We start from the raw sequence: 21,110 nt of genomic DNA on the forward strand, positions 1-21,110 counted from the left end.
AATGAGTATTTATGAGTATTAAGTACTCATAAAATGAATATTATTTTAATATTCAGAAAAATAAGCAGGGTGCCTCGGTGGCACCCTGTTAAGCATCTGTCTTCCGCTCAGGTCATGATCCCAGGGTCTGAGATCAAGCTCCACATCGGGCTCCCGTGGGAGTCTGCTTCTCCCTCTCCTCCCTGTCTGTGCACTCTATTGCTATCTCTTTCACTATCTCTGTTTCTCTCTTTCCCTGTCTCCCTCTCTCAAATAGCTGAATAAAATCTTTTTTAAAAAATCAGCAAAGATGCATTTATCTTTTGGGAAAAAAATTTGCTATCCATCAAAACCACCTGTAGAAGCTTATAAAAATACAAGTACAGTTGATCTGTAAACAATGCAGGGGTTAGCAACATCAACCCTCCCCCTATGCAATCAAAAATCTGCATGTAACTTTTGATTCCCCAAAAGCTTAGCTACCAATAGACTACTGATGACCAGAAGCCCTACTGATAACATAAGCAGTTGATTAACATATATTTTGTATGTCATATGTATTATATACTGTATTCTTCTAATAAAGCCAGAGAAAAAATTTTTTAAAATCCCAAGGAAGAGAAATTACATTTACAGTACTATACTGATCTTAACAAAAATAATCCATATGTAAGTGGAACTATCCAATTCAAACCTATGTTGTTCAAGGGTCAACTATACCATATTAGGGCAGCCCCAGTGGTGCAGCAGTTTAGTGCCGCCTGAAGCCCAGGGTGTGATCCTGGAGCCCGGATTCGAGTCCCACATCGGGCTCCTTGCATGGAGCCTGCTTCTCCCTCTGTCTGCCTGTGTGTGTGTGTGTGTGTGTGTGTGTGTGTCTCATGAATAAATAAATAAAATCTTTAAAAAAATTTAAAAAAAACTATACCTTATCCTACTATAATTTAGCATGACCCCTGAGTCAACAGAGGAAAAAGTACATGGAATGTCTCTGTATTAGTTCTTAATAACTGTATATAAATCTACAATACTCTCAAAAATTTCAAAAGAAAAAAACTGAAGTCTGAAGAAAAACACAAAAAACAAAATCAAGTATCCTAAATGCAATGTGGTATTCTAGAGTGGATCTAGAAACAGAACAATTGTGGGAAAACTGGCAAAACCAAAATAAAATCTAGAGTTTAGTTAATAGCAATGTACTACAATTAATTTCTTAGTTTTGATAAATGTAACATGGGAACATAAGATGTTACTATTAGAGGAAATGAAGAACATTCTAGAGAATGGGAAAGGAATTCTATAATATCTCTGTAGCTTTTCTGTAAATCTAAAGTTATCCAAAAATAAAAAGGTTGTTTAAAAATAAGTACAGGGATGCCTGGGTGGCTCAGCGGTTGGGCACTTCCCTTCGGCCTGGGGCGTGATCCTGGGGTCCGGGATCAAGTCCCGTGTCGGGCTCCCTACATGGAGCCTGCTTCTCCCTCTGCCTGTGTCTCTGCCTGCCTCTCTCTCTCTCATGAATAAATAAAATATTTTTTTTTTTTTTTAATTTTTTTTTTAATTTTATTTATTTATGATAGTCACATAGAGAGAGAGAGAGAGAGAGAGGCAGAGACATAGGCAGAGGGAGAAGCAGGCTCCATGCACCGGGAGCCTGACGTGGGATTCGATCCGGGGTCTCCAGGATCGCGCCCTGGGCCAAAGGCAGGCGCCAAACCGCTGCGCCACCCAGGGATCCCTAAATAAAATATTTTTAAAAAATAAAATAAAAATAAGTACAAGTGCTAGGTCCCAATGCACACCCATTTATTCCAAATATCCATGTATTTCTAAAAAGTTTTTGAAGCACATCCAAAGTTAACAACTACTGATCTGGTGCTTCTCTATCAGATCACTATTTTAGAAAACTGATTTCTTCAGTTACCGAAGAATCTGGATAATGAAATATATTTTTAAAAATTCAGATGATCTATGAGTCACCTGTGTGGCTCAGTCAGTTAAACTTGGCTTTCGGTCAGGTCATGATCTCAGGATTGTGGGATCAAGTCCAATGTCAGGCTCTGCACTCAGCAGGGAGTCTAGTCTGCTCCCTCTCTCCCTTTGCCCCACCTCCCACAGGTACATGCCCTCTCTCCTTCTCTCACTCTGTTTCTCAAATAAATAATTTTTAAAATTCAGATGGTCTTCATTAATGATATAGGTTACACTTATGGCCAACAAATGCCACCAAAAAGGTCTACAAATACAGAAGTGTTTTCAAGGTTAAAAACCATATGGTCATTTCAAAAGATTCAGAAAAAACTTTTGACAAAATTCAACATCTGTTCATGATAAACTCTCAAGAAAGTAGATACAGAGGGAACATAATATGATAAAGGCCATACATGACAAACACACAGCTAACATCATACTCAGTGAAAAACAAAGCTTTTCCTCTCTAGAACAAGACAAAGATGTCCATTATTGCCATTTTTATGCAACACAGTACTGGAAGCACTAGCTACAGCAATCAGAAAATAAATAAATAAATAAAAAGTATCCAAATTGGTAAGGAAGAAATGAAACTGTCACTATTTGCAGATGACATGATACTATATACAGGACATCTTAAAAATTCCACCAAAAACCTATTAGGACTAATAAATGAATTCACTAAATGGATGGATGCAAAATCAATATACAGAAGTCTGTTGCATTTCTGTACACTAATAATGAAGTATCTGAAAGAGAGAAATTAGGAAAACAATCCCACTTATAATTGCACCATAAAGAACAAAAACACCTAGGAATAAATTTAACAGAGTGAAAGACCTATACTCTGAAAACTATAAAAGATCAATGAAAGAAATTAAAGATGACGCAAATTAAAAGATACACCATGCTCATGGATTAGAAGAACCAATATTGTTAAAATGTTCACAGTACCCAAAAAGTGTACGGATTCAATCCAATTCCTATCAAAATACTGATAGTATTTTTAAAGATTTATTTATTTGAGGACTGGAAAGTGGGAGAGAGAGAGAGAGAGAGAACGGGCCAGAGGGGGAGGGAGAAAGAGAACCCCCGCAAGCAGACTCCCCGCTGAGTGTGGAGCCATACACAGGGCTCGATCTCACAACCCTGAAATCATGACCTGAGCCAAAACCAACAGCTGGATGCTCAACCAAATGTGCTACCCAGATGCCCCAATACCAACAGTATTTTTCATAGAACTAAATAACCCTAAAATTTATGTGGAACCACAAAAGATCCTGAATAGCCAAAGCAATCTCAAAAAAGAACAAAGCCAGAAGTATCACAATCCCAGATTTCAAGACATTCTACAAAGCTATGGTAATCAAAACAGTATGGTACTGGCACAAAAATAGACACATAGACCAATAGAACAGAAAGCCCAGATAAACCCATGCTTATATGTTCAATTAATGACAAAGGAGGCAAGAATATACAACGGGGAAAAGACAGTCTCTTCAATAAACTGGACTATTTATACCATGCACAAAAGTAAATTCAAAATAGATTAAAGATCTGTGAAACCTGAAAACATAAAGGTCCTAAAAGAAAACACAGGCAGTAATCTCTTGGACATCAGCCTTTCCAACATTTTTCTAGATGTGTCTCCTCCAGCAAGGGAAATGAAAGCACAAATAAACTACTGGGGCTACATCAAACTAAAAAGCTTTTGTACAACAAAGGAAACCAAAATGTAAAGGTAACATACTGAATGGAAGAATATATTTGCAAATGACAAGTCCAATAAGGGGTTCGTATCCAAAATATATCAAGAACTTCTACAACTCAATACCAAATAAAACAATCCAAATAAAAATGGGCAGAAAATCTGAAGACATTTTTTGAAAGAAGACATACAGTTGACCAACAGACACATAAAAGAAACAACATTGTTAATCATCAGGGAAATGCAAAATCAAAATCACAGTGAGACATCACCTTATACCTATCAGAATGGCTAGTATCAAGACAAGAAATACACCAAGTGTGGCAGGATGTAGAGAAAAGGGAATCTTTGTGCACTGTTGGTGTGAATGTAAATTAGTGCAACCATTGTGGAAAACACTGCAACGTTTCCTTAAAAAATCATTAAAAATAAAAATGACATGTGATCCAGTAATTCCACTACTGGGTATTTACCCAAAGAATATGAAAACACTAACTCAAAAAGATATATGCACTCCTATGCTTACTGCAGTATTATTTACAATAGCCAAGTTATGGAAGCAACCTAAGTGTCTATCCACAGATAAAGTCCTAGTATATATACAATGGATTATTACTCAGCTATAAAAAGAAACTAAATCTTGCCATCTGTGACAACATGGATAAATCTAGAGGATATGATGCTAACTAAAATAAGAGTAAGACAAATACCATATGATTTCACTTCTAGATGGAATCTAAAAAAAACAAAACAAATAAAATGGAAAACAATTATAAATACAAAGAACTGGTAGTTGTCAGGGGAGGGTAGTGGGGGGATGGGCAAAATAGGCGTAGAGTATTAAGAGGTACAAACCTCCAGTTATAATATAAGTTACAGGGCACCTGGGTGGCTCAGTCAGTTAAGTATCTGCCTTCGGCTCAGTTCATGATCCTAGGATCCTGGAATGGAGCCTGATGTTGGGCTCCCTGCTCAGCAGGGAATCCTACTTCTCCCTCTCCTTCTGCCCCTCCCGTTGCTCCTGCTCTCTTTCTCTCTCAAATTAAAATATTTTTTAAAAAATAATAAAAATAAATAAGTTACAGGGATAGAAAATACAGCAAAGGGAATACAGTCAATAATATTGTAATAGCATTATATGGTGACAGTAACTACACTTACCATGATGAGAACAGCATAATGTATGGAACTGTCAAATCATTATGTTGTACATCTGAAATTCACGTAATTGTATGTCAACTATACTTCACTTTAAAAAAAAAAAAATCAGGTTTGCATCATATTGTGATTCAACTCACCAGATGCTAGTGGCTTCATATTAGCATCAAAAACCAGTAAGTCTTGTTCTCCTTCCCTGAACTCAACACGAAGAATGTCGCTAAGAGCTCCAACAAGTTCTGTCACATTTAAGAAACCCAACTGTTTTGGTGAAAGTTGCTCTTTAAACATTATCTGTCACACATGCACAAAGAAAACCAGAAATAACATTTAAAAACATTAGATAAAAAGAATATAACATATACAGATGCCCTTACGGACAATGTCTTGGTTTGGACTTAGTCAAACTAAATTTGTAAGGGTCAGCAGACTCATCTATTACAGTAATACAAACTGAGAAACCTACAATCCTTCACCATAAAACTTCCAGGCCAGTTTCAAATTCCTTTTAAAGTACATAGTAAACTGAAGTGAAAATTAAGGTGCCTTTTTACCTCTCATTTTTAATAATTCTTGATTATAAAGCAAAAGTCTTTTTAAAAAATGAATGCACAAAAACCGAGTCATATTAAAATTTGATTTTCTCTATTTTCAGAGGAAGTATTCACTACCACTTTCAATATATAATAAAGTAATACTAATTTAAAACATTTCCTTAAAATTTTATGATTTCATCCTAGAAGTTGAGCTTAATAAGCAGGTGTCATTGTATCTCCTACAGCATTGTTTGATTTTCTTGCATTGGAAAATAAGAAAAATTATACCAAAAATAAAAAAATATATATGTATGGAATATATACAAAATATGTTTGAACTGTGAAGTGAATTGGAAGTTTGCCCTTGAAAGACCCCCCATTAAAATGTTCAAGTTCTTAAACTTTTGTCTCCCTACCCAAGCTAAAGCAGTTGAGCTAATCATAATTATTTTTCTGTTCCTCCAGCTAGCATAGGAAATAAACTCTTGCTCTGACTTAATCATCTTGGAGACATTGACAGAACACTGAAGGCCAACACTCTAGAAGAACTAACTCCCAACAGAGGATGAGACTGCTGTATACCTTCTTGTTCACAGACACTATGAGACTCAACTTATGACTTTCTCCCAAGAAAAACAGGGACCCAGCACTAGCCCAGTCATGGTTTTAAAGGTCATTAATACCACATCTATAGCGAATCATGAGTATCCTAAGAAAGGTTTAATAGAAGAAAGGGGAAGGGTGATGGTGAATGAAACTTGTATCTCTACTTTGCACATTACATATTATGACTTCTTTTCATTTTATGTTTATTAGTCTCTTCAATGGTTTCTTTATCGTCTCTGTAAGCGTCTAGTACCATGAATATGCAAGTCAGTCAAACACAAAACTAGGTTGGGATGGATTTTTATTAACTTTTTAATACAAGATATTTAGGAGTTTCAAAAAAGTATACAGCAAAACCTAAGTCTCTGACCCACCCTTAACCCTTAGTGGTCCAGAAGAGCATGTCCCTGGAGGGGACATGAGAGTTTACTATCATTTGTGCTTTGTCATATTAATCACTCACATACTTGCGTCTGCAAAATGTTCAGATCTTTTTGCAATTTTTTTTTAATGGAATTGTCTGGCTTTCTGTAATGGAGCTACAGAAGGTGCTTTACATACTCTAGATTTGTCTTTTTTTAGATGTGCAGTTGTAAATATTTCTTCCCAGTTTATGATCTACTTATTAGTTTTCTTTAAAGATTTTTTTAAAGGGATCCCCCTGCCTATTAATTTTTAAGGCTCCTAAACAGAATTTTAATAAAGTCTCATTATCAATTTTCTTTTAAACAATTATTGCTTTCCATGTCCTAAGAAAGTCTTATCTGTTCCCAGATCATGAACATGTGTTTTCTTCTAGATGCTCTAATTTTTAACTTTTTCATTTGGGTCTATGATACAACTCCAATTAACTGATGTACATGGTATGATGTTGGGGTTGAGTTCATTTCTTTCCTTTATGGATATCTAGTTGTCTCAGCATCATTTGCTGAACAGATTTTCCTCTCTCCCATTTAATTCCTTTGGCATCTCTTTCAAAAATCACTTGAGTGCACTGCAAGGATCTCTTCATGTATGCTCCTCTATGATAAATTCATGAGTTTTTCAATATTTACAAATAGCCTGCAGGAATTATGAGGACGAATGTAATGAATCTAGAGCATATTTACAATATTTAGACTTCTCACCCATGAGTATGCTATAGCTAAGTCCTCTTGCATTTATTTCTCTCAGTAGTTTTCAGGACAGATAGATATCTTATGTTTCTTTTTCATCTTATTTTCTAGTTATTTAAGTTGACATTATTGTAAATAGACATTTCCAAATTTCATTTTCCAACTGTTTTCTGCTTTTATATGGAAAAGTAATAGGTAATAGGTTTTCAAATATTAACCTGTATCTTTGGTCTTGTAAATTCACTTGCTAGTTTCAGTAGCTTTTTCACAGATTCCTTAATAAATTCTACATAGACAATCATGCTTTCTGCAAACACAGTTTTACCTCTCCTTTCAGGTTCAATCTGTGTCTTTTAAGGAATTTGTCCATTTCATCTAAGTTGTCAAATGACTGGCACATTTGTTTGATATTCCCTTTTTGACATTTTAGTATCTGTAGGATCTATAATGACAAAAATCTTTCTTTCATGATATTGCAATTTGTGTCCAAGTATCCACTGGTTCATCAATTTTGGTGAACTTTCAAAGAAACATTTGGCTTTAATTTTCTCTTAATTGCTAATTTATTGATTTCTATCCCTAGCTTTATCATTTTATTCCTTCTACTTATTTTGGGTTTACCTTGCTCTTCTTTTTCTAGCCTGTTTAAGGTAAACCTCTTGGTCAATGATGATTTTTTTTTTAATCTTTCTTCTTTTCTAATTTAGGCATTTCAGAGCTATAAATTTTCCTGTGAGGACTGCTTTGGCTGCATCTCACAGATTTTGATATGTTGTACTTTCATCAAAATTTAGTTGGAAATATTTTCTAATTTCCCCAATAATTTAGAAAAACATTTTAATTTCCAAATTATCTGAAAATTCTTAAATAATTTGATTTATAATTCCTTCTTAATCAGAAAAAATACTCTAAGATTTCAATATTCTGAAATTTGTCAAGACTTAATACTATAGCCAACTATATGCTGTATGTTGGCAAATGTCCCACATTTACTTGAACAGAAAGTGTATTCTGCAGCTGTTGAGTCTAGTGTTCTATAAAATAGATCAAGATGGTAGAGAGGGTGGTTCAGATTTTCTATGTCCTTACTTTTTTTACTATCATATAAATTGCTGGAAAAAAAATCTGTTTGTGGAATTCATTCCTTTGTCAATTTTATATAATTTATTTTAAAATATTAGGTAAATATATATTTGACTTGTGTCTTAAGGTCCTTTATCCTTATGAAATGGCTCTCTGAATATACACTCTGCTTTGAACTCTGCTTTATCTGATTTTATAAATCGACTCAGTTCTTTTATGCTTATTACTTCATGTACTTACTTCATGTCTTATTCATCTTTTACTTTCAGTCTGTCTTTATATTTACAGTGCATTTCTTGTTCATGGCAGCTAGTTGCATCTTGCCTTTTCATCCTGTATCAAAATTTCATTAATTCCGCTATTTAATCCACTTACATTTATAAAATAAATATAACTGGATTTGTGGCTATCATTTTGCTAAAATTTTTTTGCTATATATTTTTGTGGAACTCAAACTCACAACCCTAAGATCAAGACCTGAGTTGAGATAAAGAGTCAGACACTTAACTGAACCACCCAAGCACCCCCACCATTTTTCTATTTAACACCTTTTTTAAAAAAATTATTTATTCATGAGAGACAGAGAGAGAGAGAGGTAGAGACACAGGCAGAGGAAGAAGCAGTCTCCATGCAGGGAGCCTGATGTGGGACTTGATCCCAGGACTCCAGGGATCCAAGGCACACACTAAACCACTGAGCCACCCAGGAATTCCCTATCTAACATCTTTTGATCCCATCTGTATTGTTTCTCTTAAACTTTGTTCCTTCATTGTCTTTCAAGCAAGACAGTTGAACAGTAAACCTTATCTTCCTTTGGGTTTACTGAACATTTTTATATAATTCTATTTTAATTTATCTGCTGACTTTATACCTGCAACTCTGCATTTTTATGGCTGTTTTATACATCATTAACTTTTCAGTATTACTGTAACACCTCACATAAAATATAAAGAACTTTGCAACCTATGGCTCCATATACTCCACTCATGCTATGATTTTCATGTATATTACATCTACATCATTGACATGATACAAACTCAATTATACATGTTATAATTTTTGCTTTAAGTAGTCATATATTTGATAGAAAAAGTCTTTTACATATAACCATTTACCATTTCCTGCGCTCTTCAAGTCTTCCTGCAGATTTGAGTACAAAACTAGTATCATTTTATTCAGCCTGAAGAATGTTCTTTAGAATTTCTTACATTAAGCTGCTTACTATTAATTTGCAGTTTTTTATCATTTGAAAATGTCTTTATTTTACTTTTATTCTCAAAAGATACTATCACTAGATATAAAATTTGGCCTAACATTATTATTTTCCCTTTGAGTATTTTAACAATATCCTTCTACTGTCATCTAGTCATAATTGTTTCTAGTGAGAAATCAGCCATCACTTGTATCAGTGTTCTTCTCTACATATTTGTCTGGCAGCTTTCTGGGTTTTCCCTGAAAATCATTTTCATCTGGCTGCTTTCAGAATTTTCTAATTATATTTGGTTTTCTACAGAATGACTATGATGTGCCATGTAAGGTTCTCTTTGTACTCACTGTGTGGGGATACTTAGGTTTCTTAAATCTGTAAACTTCTTTCACAAAATCTGGAATATTTCCAGCCATTTTAAAAAATATCTTCCAATTTTCTCTCCTTTCTTTCTCTCCTCACCAATTACACATATGTTAGACCACTTGGTATTGTCTCACCAGTCTCTCAAACTCTGTTTTTTATCTTTATTTTCTCTGTTCTTCAGATTGAATCATTTTTATTGATCCATCTTCAAGTTCACTGGTGCTTTCTTCTGTCAGTTCCAATTTGTTAAGATACTACAGTGAATTTTTCTAGAAAGTCATTTGGATTTTATAGTTTTTATAGTTTTATAGTTTTTCTCCACTAAGGTTATCTGTTCTTTCAGTATGAACACATATTCCTTTATATCCTTTAACAGGACTTTTGCTAACTTCAACATCACCATATTTCTAACAATTACTTTTTCTTTTTCACCAAGGATATTTTGTTTCTTAATATATCTAGTAATTTGCTTTGTATCCTGGACATCATGTCACCAAGACTTTGGAATTGTTCATATTCCTTTTAGGACTATTGTTTTTTGCTTTGGTTTAGCAGGGAATTAATTTGACTGAACTTAATTCTGCCTCTCTGTAATAATCGACAGCTAAAATATATTCTGTTCTTTTAGCCTTACTAGGCTACTTCAAGCATGCTGCAACCATGTGCATGCAGTTCAACTGTCAACCAGAGATTTGGGCAGAATTTATGTGTAGAATTTGCTGCTCCTTCTCCATAGCTCTCTCTCCATCCTAAAATTTTTCCCCTCATTTTTCAGTTGCTTCCATAGTTCTAAATACTACCCTCTGGTTCTTCAAACCAGTAAAAATTTCTGATTTTTGCTCAAGTCCAAAACTCCAAATGGATGGGGCCTGCCATCAGGTCAAAATCCAGGCCTAAAAGGTACTATTCCCTCTTCCAGGTGCTGAATCCTGTCCGGTTTCTGTATACATTTACATATTGACCTAGGGCCTTCAGACAGTGGTTTTTAATACTATATCTGGAATTGATAATACTTATCTTCAATACTGTTCCAATATAAGCTACTCAGAAATAATACATCCTAATTTATTTGTATGCCTGAGTTTCTCACTAGATTTCAAAAAACCTTACAGACAGGGATGTTTCCAACCTAGATCCCCAATGCCTCCTTCACTTCCTTTTGATTTTCAAAATGTTCCTCATATTTACCTTTTTTTTTTTTAAGGCATTATCTGTTGTATTTTTTGTTCTTGTCATCCTTTGTAGTTTAGTTTTCATTTTGGAAATGATTTTTTTCTTTTGTTTCTAATTCTGTCCAGTCTATTATCACCTTATTTCCAATTTATGTTATTTCAGATGTAAGTTGTTCTTTCATGTTTTGTATCACTTTCTTAATATATCTCTTTGAAAAAGTAGGCTTCAGTTTTGATCTGTATTAGGGACATGTATTTCTGACATGCTTTGATGATCTACAGATTTATTATTATTCTCCTTATTCTCTTTTTTTTCTTAACACAATGAAAAAGTTTGGCCCTGATCCTCTTTGTTGCATATTTTACGTGCAACTCATTTTCCTAATTTGTAGAATATCATTCTGGATGGCTTTTCTGCATCAGACCTCCTTCTACTATTTTCATATATTGTTAAATTGTTAAAAAAAAAAAAACATATAGTACAGCCTTAGGACAGCCATGGTAGAAGTTCCTCAAAAAATTAAAAGTAGGGATGCCTAGGTGGCTCAGTGGTTGAGCATCTGCCTTCGGCTCAGGGCATGATCCCAGAGTCCTGGGATCAGTCCCACATCAGGCTCCCCAAAGGGACTCTGCTTCTCCCTCTGCCTATGTCTCTGCCTCTGTGTCTCTCATGAATAAATAAAATCTTTAAAAAATAAAAATAGAAATACCATATGATACAGCAATTCCACTATTAGGTATTTACCGAAAGAAAATGAAACCACGAATTTATTTATGTACCCCTATTTTTATTGCCACATTATTTACAAGATATGTAACCAACCCAAGTGCCCATCAGTAGACGAATGGATAAGGAAGATGTGGTAACACACACACACACACACACACACACACACACACACACAGGAATACTATGCAGCTATAAAAAAAAAGATGGGATCTTGCCATCTGCAACAACATGGACAGACCTAGAGGGTATTATGCTAAGTGGGTAAGTCAGACTAAGAAAGACAAATACCATGCAACTTCACTCATATGTGGAATCTAAAAAATCTAAAAAAAAAAAAAAAAAAAGAAAAGAAAAGAAAAAATGAATAAATGAACCAAAAGCAGAATCAGATTTATAAACACAGTAACAAATTGATGGTTGCCAGTGGGGAGAGGATGGACAATGGGTGAAGGGGAGTGGGAGATACAGGCTTCCAGTTATGGAATGAATAAGTCATAGGAATAAAGGCACAGCATAAGGAATATAGTCAATGATATTGTAATAGTGTTGTATGGTGACAGATGGTAGCTACACTTGTGAAAATAGCATCATATTTAAACATGTCAAGTTGCTATGGAGTAAGCCTAAAATTAATGTAACATGGTTTACTCAAATTTAAAAATAAAAATATATATTATAGTAGCTTGTTTTTGAAACGTCCTGGCTCTCTTCCCTTAATTCTACTTGTATCTGGACCCTTCTTTTTCTATGGTCCTTGTCCTGCTCAATTTTTCCTTCATGTCTGGTCCTATCTAGAAGGGAGCCCTAGCCTGTCCATTTTAAGAATTCACAGGGGCTATAATGCTCCAGCCTGATTCAAGCCTTACCATGAAACATTCTCTATTAGATATATAAAAATATTATCTATCCAGTTTCAGCTGTTGTTTTCGGAATGGCTTGCTGTTCTGTCTAGTGAATTATCTGATAGCTATTTTGTCATTTTTGTTCCCAGATCCATCAGAAATTGGCTCCCTCCCTTCCCTTCCCTCTGTTTTTTCCTGACACAAACACTGGTTACATGAGGGAGGACCTTGTGGCTGCTGGTAATTATTCCCCACACAAGAAAATACATTACCCAATTTTGTTGTAGATATTATCAGCCAATTTTTGATTTTGCTATCTAGTTTCTCTGTCTTTATGTAAGGTCTCAGTAAAGCCAAAAAACTATGCTGCCACTGCACTATCTTCCCTTTAATTAGCAATATGACAAGGCATCTTGACAAAATGACAGATTCTTGACCAGGTATTTCAAGAGGGCAAATCATACAGGTAGCTTTATACCACACTGGATAAATAAAAAGTTAAGCAAGTGTTTTAATAAGTTAGAATAAAAGTTGAATCTATATTACTATATATCTCCAATCATGAAGTTGAATTCCTGCCTAAGTCTGTTTACTAAGAAAAGCAAAAAGCTTTCCTGTAATATTAAAAGGTTTTAATTTCTCCAAGATTGCAGAATTGTAACCTTAACACCATGAACTACATTTGACTGTGGTATAAAACTATTCACTTTGAGTTGTGAACCTAGCATAAGAGATTGATCTTACCCATAAATTTTGTGGTAACGAAGTCATATTCTATTACGCACAGACTTTATTCTGGAATTTCATTATTAGGTAAGTTAACCAGCTCGTTAATCAAAAGAACATCAAAACCCCTTGTTTTGAGTCTATGTGAAAAATATTTGTGGCACTGAAAGATTCTTTAAAAAAAAAAAAAAAAGTGAACATCAGCTTACTCTGTCCCTATCCAAGGGACCATATGACACCTTCTTCCAGTCTTTCTTCTAAAAATTAATATTTATTGAACAATTACTATGTGACAGGCACTATTTTAAGTATTTCCTTTTTAAGTCATTAAAACCTCACAAAACTCTCTAAGTAATACTATCCTAACTTTATATATCATTTATAAGCTAGCACATAGAAGTTAATGTATCTTAACCATTATGCTGTAGTATCTCACAATATCTGTGTTTGTATCTGCAACTGTATGACAGTTTTCATGGCACAGAAGATTTAAGATTCTGAAGCCAGACTGCCCGGGGTTCAAATCCTGACTCTACCCTTTATTGACTATCTGACCTTTAGGCAAGTTACTTCTCTGTGCCTTAGTTTGTTGTGAAAATCAAATTATTTACATTATGAAAGACATTCAGAACAGAGCCTACCACAGAGCTAACACATACATAGGTCTTACTATTTTTTAAAAACTGGATATACGATAGCATCTAAATTACCATTCTACAACTTGACTTTTTTTTATTTTTTTTACAACTTGATTTTTTCACTAAACAGATGATGATCCATGTTGCAAATAAATCTAGTTCATTTATCTACTATGTATTATTCTACCATAAACGTCAACCTCTATTTATCCACTCTATTACTGACAGTCATTAAATCTGTTTCCAGTTTTTTACTATGCTGCCAGGGGTACATGTCTTATGCAGATCTCCCTGTGCACATGTGTATGAATTGCTCTAAAGTATACATGTAGAAGTGGAAATGCTGGACCACTGGGTGTGCTTCTCTTCAGCTCTACTTGATACTGCCAAAATGCTCTCCAACGGAGTTTTGTCCCACAAGCAGTGGATGACATACTGTTTCCCCACACCCCCAGTAACATTTGGTATTGTCAGACCTTAAAAATAACTTTTATTCTAACAATATTAACATTAAGTGGTAAAGATATCCTTCCTATGTATAATGAAGCACTTATAAAGGACCATATTCTTAACTCTTTTAGTAAAGAAAATGATGCCAAAATGCAAAACAAAATGTTGAAGTTCTAGAGCACAGACTTGGAGGATCCAAGGAGTACCAACAAAATTTCTATCCATCAAAGAAGCAGAAGGTATAAAACCATGATTGATGAAAAAGAAAATACTCACCTCAAATTCTCTGAGCAGTTTAGAAATAAGCAAACCTTCTGGAAACTTGGATACAACCTAATAAAAAATAAAATATACTATAAATAGACATCATTAGGATGCTGCCTAAGAAAATATCAAAATAAAACAGTATAAACTTAAATGTAACAAAGGTAAAAAAAATATTACCAAGTGAATGAATTAAAAGTCACTATGTTTTTTTAGATCAGTTTCCAGTTTTAAAAAAGGATGTAACAAAAAAAGGCAATGACTTCCAACATTTCCAGAGTTGAGGAATCATTCTTGGACAATATTACAATGCCACAGTTCTCCAAAAATTCCTACAATTCTTTAATATATTTAGCTTTATATCACATAAATATCCTATGGCATAATTTCAAGTATTTTAAAGATTTTTAAGTAATCTCTACACTCAATGTGGGGGTGAACTCAGAACCCCAAGATTAAGAGTCATGTGTTCTATTGACTGAGCCAGCCAGGCCCTCCTCAAGCATTTTAAATGGTAGAAAAGAAATAAAATGGATACTATAGAAAACTTTGCAAAATACAGTTAAGCAAAGGAAAACTTATGTAATTGTCACCCATGTGCACATAAAAATACCTATATTTAATATAAAAATTAATATATTTATATTTAATTATATTTAATATAAAAATTTTAATATATTTAATTTAAAATGAAATTTATTTTATTTAATATTTAATATATTATTTTAATATAAAATATATTTATATTTAATATTTAATATATTTTATTTAATATAAAAATAAGGCCTTCATTTTTTTTAAGGTCATTGTTTCTATCGTAAGTTTTTTTATTATCATGCCATAAACAAGTTTGTATGTCAATAAATATGGATCAACAAGTTTACTGGCTATAGAGTTTTCAAATTATTTGATATATTTAAATCAAATATATCAAGGATGTACTTGATCCTCTATTTGTGGCTGAGTCCTGTGTTTTATCATTACAAATATAATTATTTTCATATTTGCATCTTGCACACTTGTCCAATTATGTTAGGAAAAGTTCCTAAAAGCAGAATTATTCTATCCCAATAAAGTATAAAAAGATTTTCACTGTCCTAGATTTTTCCAAATACTATGTTTCATTAAAAAGTCTAAATCAAAAAAAAAAGTCTAAATCAAGCTTCAGAAAAATATAAAAATGATTCCATATTCTGTGACCAGAGATAGCTGTTGCTGCTTTTCATAAATCATCCTTTCAGAAACCTCTTTATGTAGACACACATTATATATGATTTTACATGAAAGGACAATACTAAACATGCTATTATATAAAACCTGTTCTTCAAGTCCAAAATAAGTCAAGAAGATACTTCCAAGTAAATTAATTGAGATAAACATAGACTTTCTTATGAGCTGCATGATTCTACCTAGTTTGGGTAGTTAATTTAACCAATCCTTTACCAATGAATGCTTAATTTTTCTTTAACTTTTTGTTACCATAAAAAAAAATCATACTGAATATCCTTAAATAATCATTGGATACATGGTCAAATGTCCAAACAAAAAAATAGGGCTTGAATGTACTATGGTTTTTGCATTTCTCCCAGCAAAACTACAACATCTGAAATGGAGTAATATAAAGTGGTAAGAGTAATAGTAGCACTCTGATCATTCAAATAAGAGGAGCTCCCACCAAAATTTTAAGCATACACACCTGTTAGCCCGATACATTAACAGCCAAAGAGCTTCCACAAATTAACAAGGGAAAACAACATATTAGGTCAAAGACATGAACAGGCGATTCATGTAAGAAATATAAATGGGGGACACCTGGGTGGCTCAGTGGTTGAGCGTCTGTCTTTAGCCCAGGGCGTGATCCCAGGGTTCTGGGATCGAGTCCCACATTCCCTGTGAGGAGCCTGCATCTCCCTCTGCCTAGGTCTCTGGCCTCTCTCTCATGAATAAATAAATGAAATCTTTAAAAAGAAAAAGAAATATAAATGGTTACTAAGCATATGAAAAGATGCTCAATGTAAAAATCAAGAGATGTAAATTAAATTATTACACAGCAACATTTCACCATTGGTGGGAGTTTAAATTTGTTCAAGCCTTTTAGAGGGCAATTTAGTATTAAAGACAAAAACTAAATTATTCAGTGCCTTTGGCAAGTCCACTTTTACATACATGTTCAAGGACATTAACTGTAGCATTTTTTAATAGCCAAAGCTAGAAACAACCCCAATGTAATCAATCACAGATCTCATAAATGAAAGAGCTTTGGCAGAGTGGAATGCCATGTAATGTTTACAATAATATTTGACATACATATATATGAAACTGATACTGGAAAAATCTTGAATTGTTTGCTAACGATGATTTATTGGGTAAAGGGAAGAAAAAAGAAAGACAGCATTTATGGAAGAATTCCATTTTCTAAATAATTTTGAGAACATTAAAAATTATTAGAAGGGTGTAATTTTTTTTCTGATCTTAAAAGAATAGCCACTCCATTTGCAATATATTTGGAAAGATCAGGTTTAAGTATAAAATACATACTTATAGGCAAAGTAAATTTAACCACAAATGAGATTTAAATGATCATTCCTGTTCATTTTCCAGAAACAGAAAATACTTACAAATCTTAATTTATGTTTTAGTTCCGGATTGATAGTCCCTCCAGGTCCAATTTGTGAAATAACTGATTTGAATGTGTTCTCCAACTATGAAAGAAGAAAAAAAAATTCAAGTTATAATCCAAAAAGAAAAAGATCAAAGATAAATCTGAATATGTATGTAAAAGGAAACATCTACCACAGGAAACGTATTTCAATCAAATGGGTCAAATATTGTTAACAGGCACTGTAACATCTCATACCATATAAAATACATTTAGAGTAGATGGAATCTATAAAACTAAACACTCTGCAATTTTCCAGGTAATTAACATTCTCTGAAACAATGAGATTCTATTGAAACTCAATTTTTCAATCTCTTATTCTTACCCAGAAAGGACTTTTGTTACTAATTTTCTTCTGCTTATAAAAATTCAATGTGTGTTAAATACATGCTTAGTGAACGCCAAGTACAAACAAGGGACTGGGCGGTGGTAGGTCCTGGGAAGCAGAAAAGAATGTGAGCCAGGGCAGGACAGAAAAGCTCTCTGTTGTAACAAGAAAGAAGGGAGAAAGAAGAAGGAGGGATGCAGGACATGAGATCAGACAGAAGGTGGAGTGACTACCTGATGGTTTCAATATTCTGAGTTCAACAGCAAGGCCCACTCCTAAAAGTTAGAGGGAAAGGGGAGAGATTTCGGGCAGGTGAGAAGTAGAAAAACAGAGGTGAGGAAATGATGGAAGAGTATCCAAATGTAACAGGCAGGGAGTAAAGACAGGAGAGGCCTGAGCTAAGACAACAGAGGTCTAAAGATTTGAGTTGAGACAAGCCAATGCCATAGAGGCCCAATAAGGGAGCAGATGAGGAACACGAATATTTGGAGAAATAAGCTGGAAGCACAGGTATTTATGGTCAGAGAAGCACGGAGCAGAGGCAGACAGCCCATGCCCTGTGAACTGCCATGGTACAGCAGGTCTAAACTGAATGAAAGACCACAGAGTTATGTTTAAAGACAGTAAGTAGGTAAGAAAAACAGATGTTAGAAAAGACACAAAGGTATAAAGGAAAACACACATTACCTAAAATCCTATCACATAGACAGAATCATTAATATTTTTTTAAATCTCTCTTCCGGTTGTCACTTGGTCTGTCATTATGTACAGACTGTATAACCTCTTAGGTCTCAGTTTCTTTATCTGGAAAACGAAGACAATTTCAATATTTTGTAAGAGTGACACGAAAAGGAGATGAGGAGGGGGAGATTAGATTCTTAGGATTATATCACTAACTTTCACAAAAAGCCTCAGTCCTGGGGCTGATGTTCTTCATACTCCTTCTGCATCTACCATGAGAGCTCGCCAAGCTCTCCCAGTGAACAGTAAGAGATTCTTCATATCCCATGCTCGCCTCAGGAGAGGGGTCAATACAACTCCTGGGAATTTCACTGTGCTATGTATTTCAGGGGACCCCCCCCCAAAAAAAAATGGTCACCTCAGTGTCATACCTCTCACGCCACTGAAGTAGGGAATTGAGATAAATGAATAAACTGCAGGGATACCTGGATGGCTCAGCGGTTGAGCCGCTGCCTTCTGTTCAGAAATCCCACATCAGGCTCCCTGTGAACAGCCTGCTTCTCCCTCTATGTCTCTGCCTCTTTGTCTCTCATGAATAAATAAAAATCTTTTTTAAAAAATGCATAAATTGCTATAACCTACGGCTGACTCTGAGCATCACTGAAGAGAAACAGGACCTATTATTATCTCACTTCAGATGACACTGAGGATCAATGAAGTACAGAAGGACCTATTATCACATTAGGTTATAAATACAGGGAAGGGCCCTGAAGAGTGGTGGAGAAGACAGTGAAGCTAGAAGGAACTTCATGAGCACAGGAAAAATATAACCTGCCTGAAGCCAATAAGGAAGTGGAGGAAGAGAATCCTGAAGAAAGAAGGAAGTACCACAGAATACCTCAGGTGCCAAACGAGCAAATTTTACTGGTTATGTAGACAACACCTCAGATTTTTAGCAAGGGAGAGACATTATCAGAATTTTAATCTGGAGCAGAAAATGATATTAGAGGGATGGACAACCAACTGGGAGCCCACTGGAGAGGAGTCTTCCCTCAGGTGCTAGGACTAAGGAATAAGACTGGAAAGAGGGGACAGGGTAAAGGTGGAATGTGGGTCCAGAGAAATGAGGAAAGAACACAGTACAGGCAGGCGAGGGAACAGCTGATTCAATAGGGATGAATAAGAGACCAAGGGAAACAGCCTCAAAAACAGCAAGTTCCAGGAGGAAAGCTAAAGGACCTCGGAACACAGAGTAGGTTTTTGCTCATTTTTAACAAATTCCAAAAGTTTGGGAAACGGAGCTAAATGACAAGATGAGAATTACAAATGTGATTTTTCTCCCTGGAGCAAGGGCCAAAGTTGGCCCACCGTCTTTGTACTGCCCATAAGCTTGCAACAGTCTCAACATGTTTAAATAGTTGAGGGAAAAAAATTAAAAGAGTAACATCTCATGACACATGAAAATTAAATGATATTCAAATTTCAGTATTCATATATGAAGCTTTACTGGAACACAGCTGCACTCACATTTACAAACTATCTACATAGTTGTGTTTCACACTACAAGGGCAGAGTCCAGTGTTTACAACAGAGACCATGTGGACCTCAAGCCTCAAATATTTACCATGTGACCCTTTAGAGAAAACAGTTACCAGGCCTGGGCTTAAGATGCCACAATGATGGGCTCTTAGCTAGGAACAGAATGCTTCTCAAGAAGAAAAAAAAATATTTTTTTGCCTCAGGCTAGATCACTAAATTAAGCTGACTTTAATCTGAATGGGGAAGGAGAGATTTCTTAAAGTCCAGCTTATCTTGGGGATATCTATAATTGGAGGGCAGAAGTTCTAATGAGGGGGAAGGACAGTACGAAAGGACAGTAATCAGTGATTGACATGAGGAAATAATCAAGAGGGGACCCTGACTTCAATAATTCTTCAGTCTCAGATACCTGCACAAACACAAAGAATGGATAATAAATCAAGTGAACAAAACATATTATAGGGGCATAAACAGAGATGGAAAGTGATGGGTTAAAAAATACCATACTCAGAGAAGAGTCAGAGAAGAGCTTTGAATCAAAAGATTCACTCCTCTAAAAAATTGACAAAAACAAATTGGCAATTGATAAATAGTAATATTAAGCAATAAAAACATCAAGCTTAACCTCTAATAAACAGACATTACTCAGAAATAGTTACATGCCTAGCAAATTGGAAAATTATTTTTACAATAATGCCCATTTATTCATTCAACAAAAATATTCTGAACACGTACTATTGTGCTTCACAATGGATATACAGTGGTAAGTAAACCAGATATGGTCACTGCCCTGGAACTTGGTAGTCTAATGTGGGAAGACAGATATAATAATGATAAATATATAATTTCAAATATGAAAAATAATAATTGCAATTATGATAAATGCCATGAAAAGACCCACAGAGAGTCATGAAAGGATAATATGCCTGAAGGCATCAGGAAAGCAATGGGAGATCTAACAGACTGGGTTGGTAGGAAGGAGAGGTCATCTATACTGTGTATTACCAAAGGCACAAGGAAAGAAGCACACTCTACACACACCTTATCTGAGTGTTAACTGAAACAACTTTCACGGAGGACAACCTAACTACATAAAAGCACATTCTTTTTGATGCAGTGATTGTTGCTCTAGAAATTTTTCCTGTGAAGTAATGGAAATATATGCAAACTTGAGCAAGAGTTTTATCACAAGGTTATTTTTAATAAACCCCAGAAACAGTCTTAATGCCTAACTAAAGTTACAAGTTAAATTATATTGCACCCTACTGCCATTAAAAGTTATGTTATGGAGCACCTAGGTGGCTTAGTGGTTGAGCGTCCAACTTTGGCTCAGGGCGTAATTCCAGGTGCTG

At 34.7% G+C, this 21,110-nt stretch overlaps 1 protein-coding gene across 6 annotated transcripts in view; it reads right to left on the reverse strand.

Annotated features, from left to right (window-relative positions):
• The window catches only part of TDRD5 (tudor domain containing 5), a 108,798-nt gene that overhangs the window by 59,745 nt on the left and 27,943 nt on the right, over window positions 1-21,110 (reverse strand). For 5 of the 6 annotated variants that reach the window (XM_049112177.1, XM_025430141.3, XM_025430138.3 and 2 more), the window contains exons 5-7: window positions 17,170-17,253; window positions 14,564-14,620; window positions 4,957-5,110 (exon numbers count right to left, since the gene is read on the reverse strand). In XM_049112177.1, the coding sequence (XP_048968134.1) occupies window positions 4,957-5,110; window positions 14,564-14,620; window positions 17,170-17,253 (295 nt within the window). Of the gene's footprint in view, window positions 1-4,956; window positions 5,111-8,396; window positions 8,420-14,563; window positions 14,621-17,169; window positions 17,254-21,110 lie in introns of those variants that run through there. The other variant, XM_025430142.3, reaches the window with a different exon arrangement.

This window comes from Canis lupus, chromosome 7 (assembly GCF_003254725.2).
Source record: "Canis lupus dingo isolate Sandy chromosome 7, ASM325472v2, whole genome shotgun sequence".
Classification (NCBI taxonomy): Eukaryota; Metazoa; Chordata; class Mammalia; order Carnivora; family Canidae; genus Canis; species Canis lupus.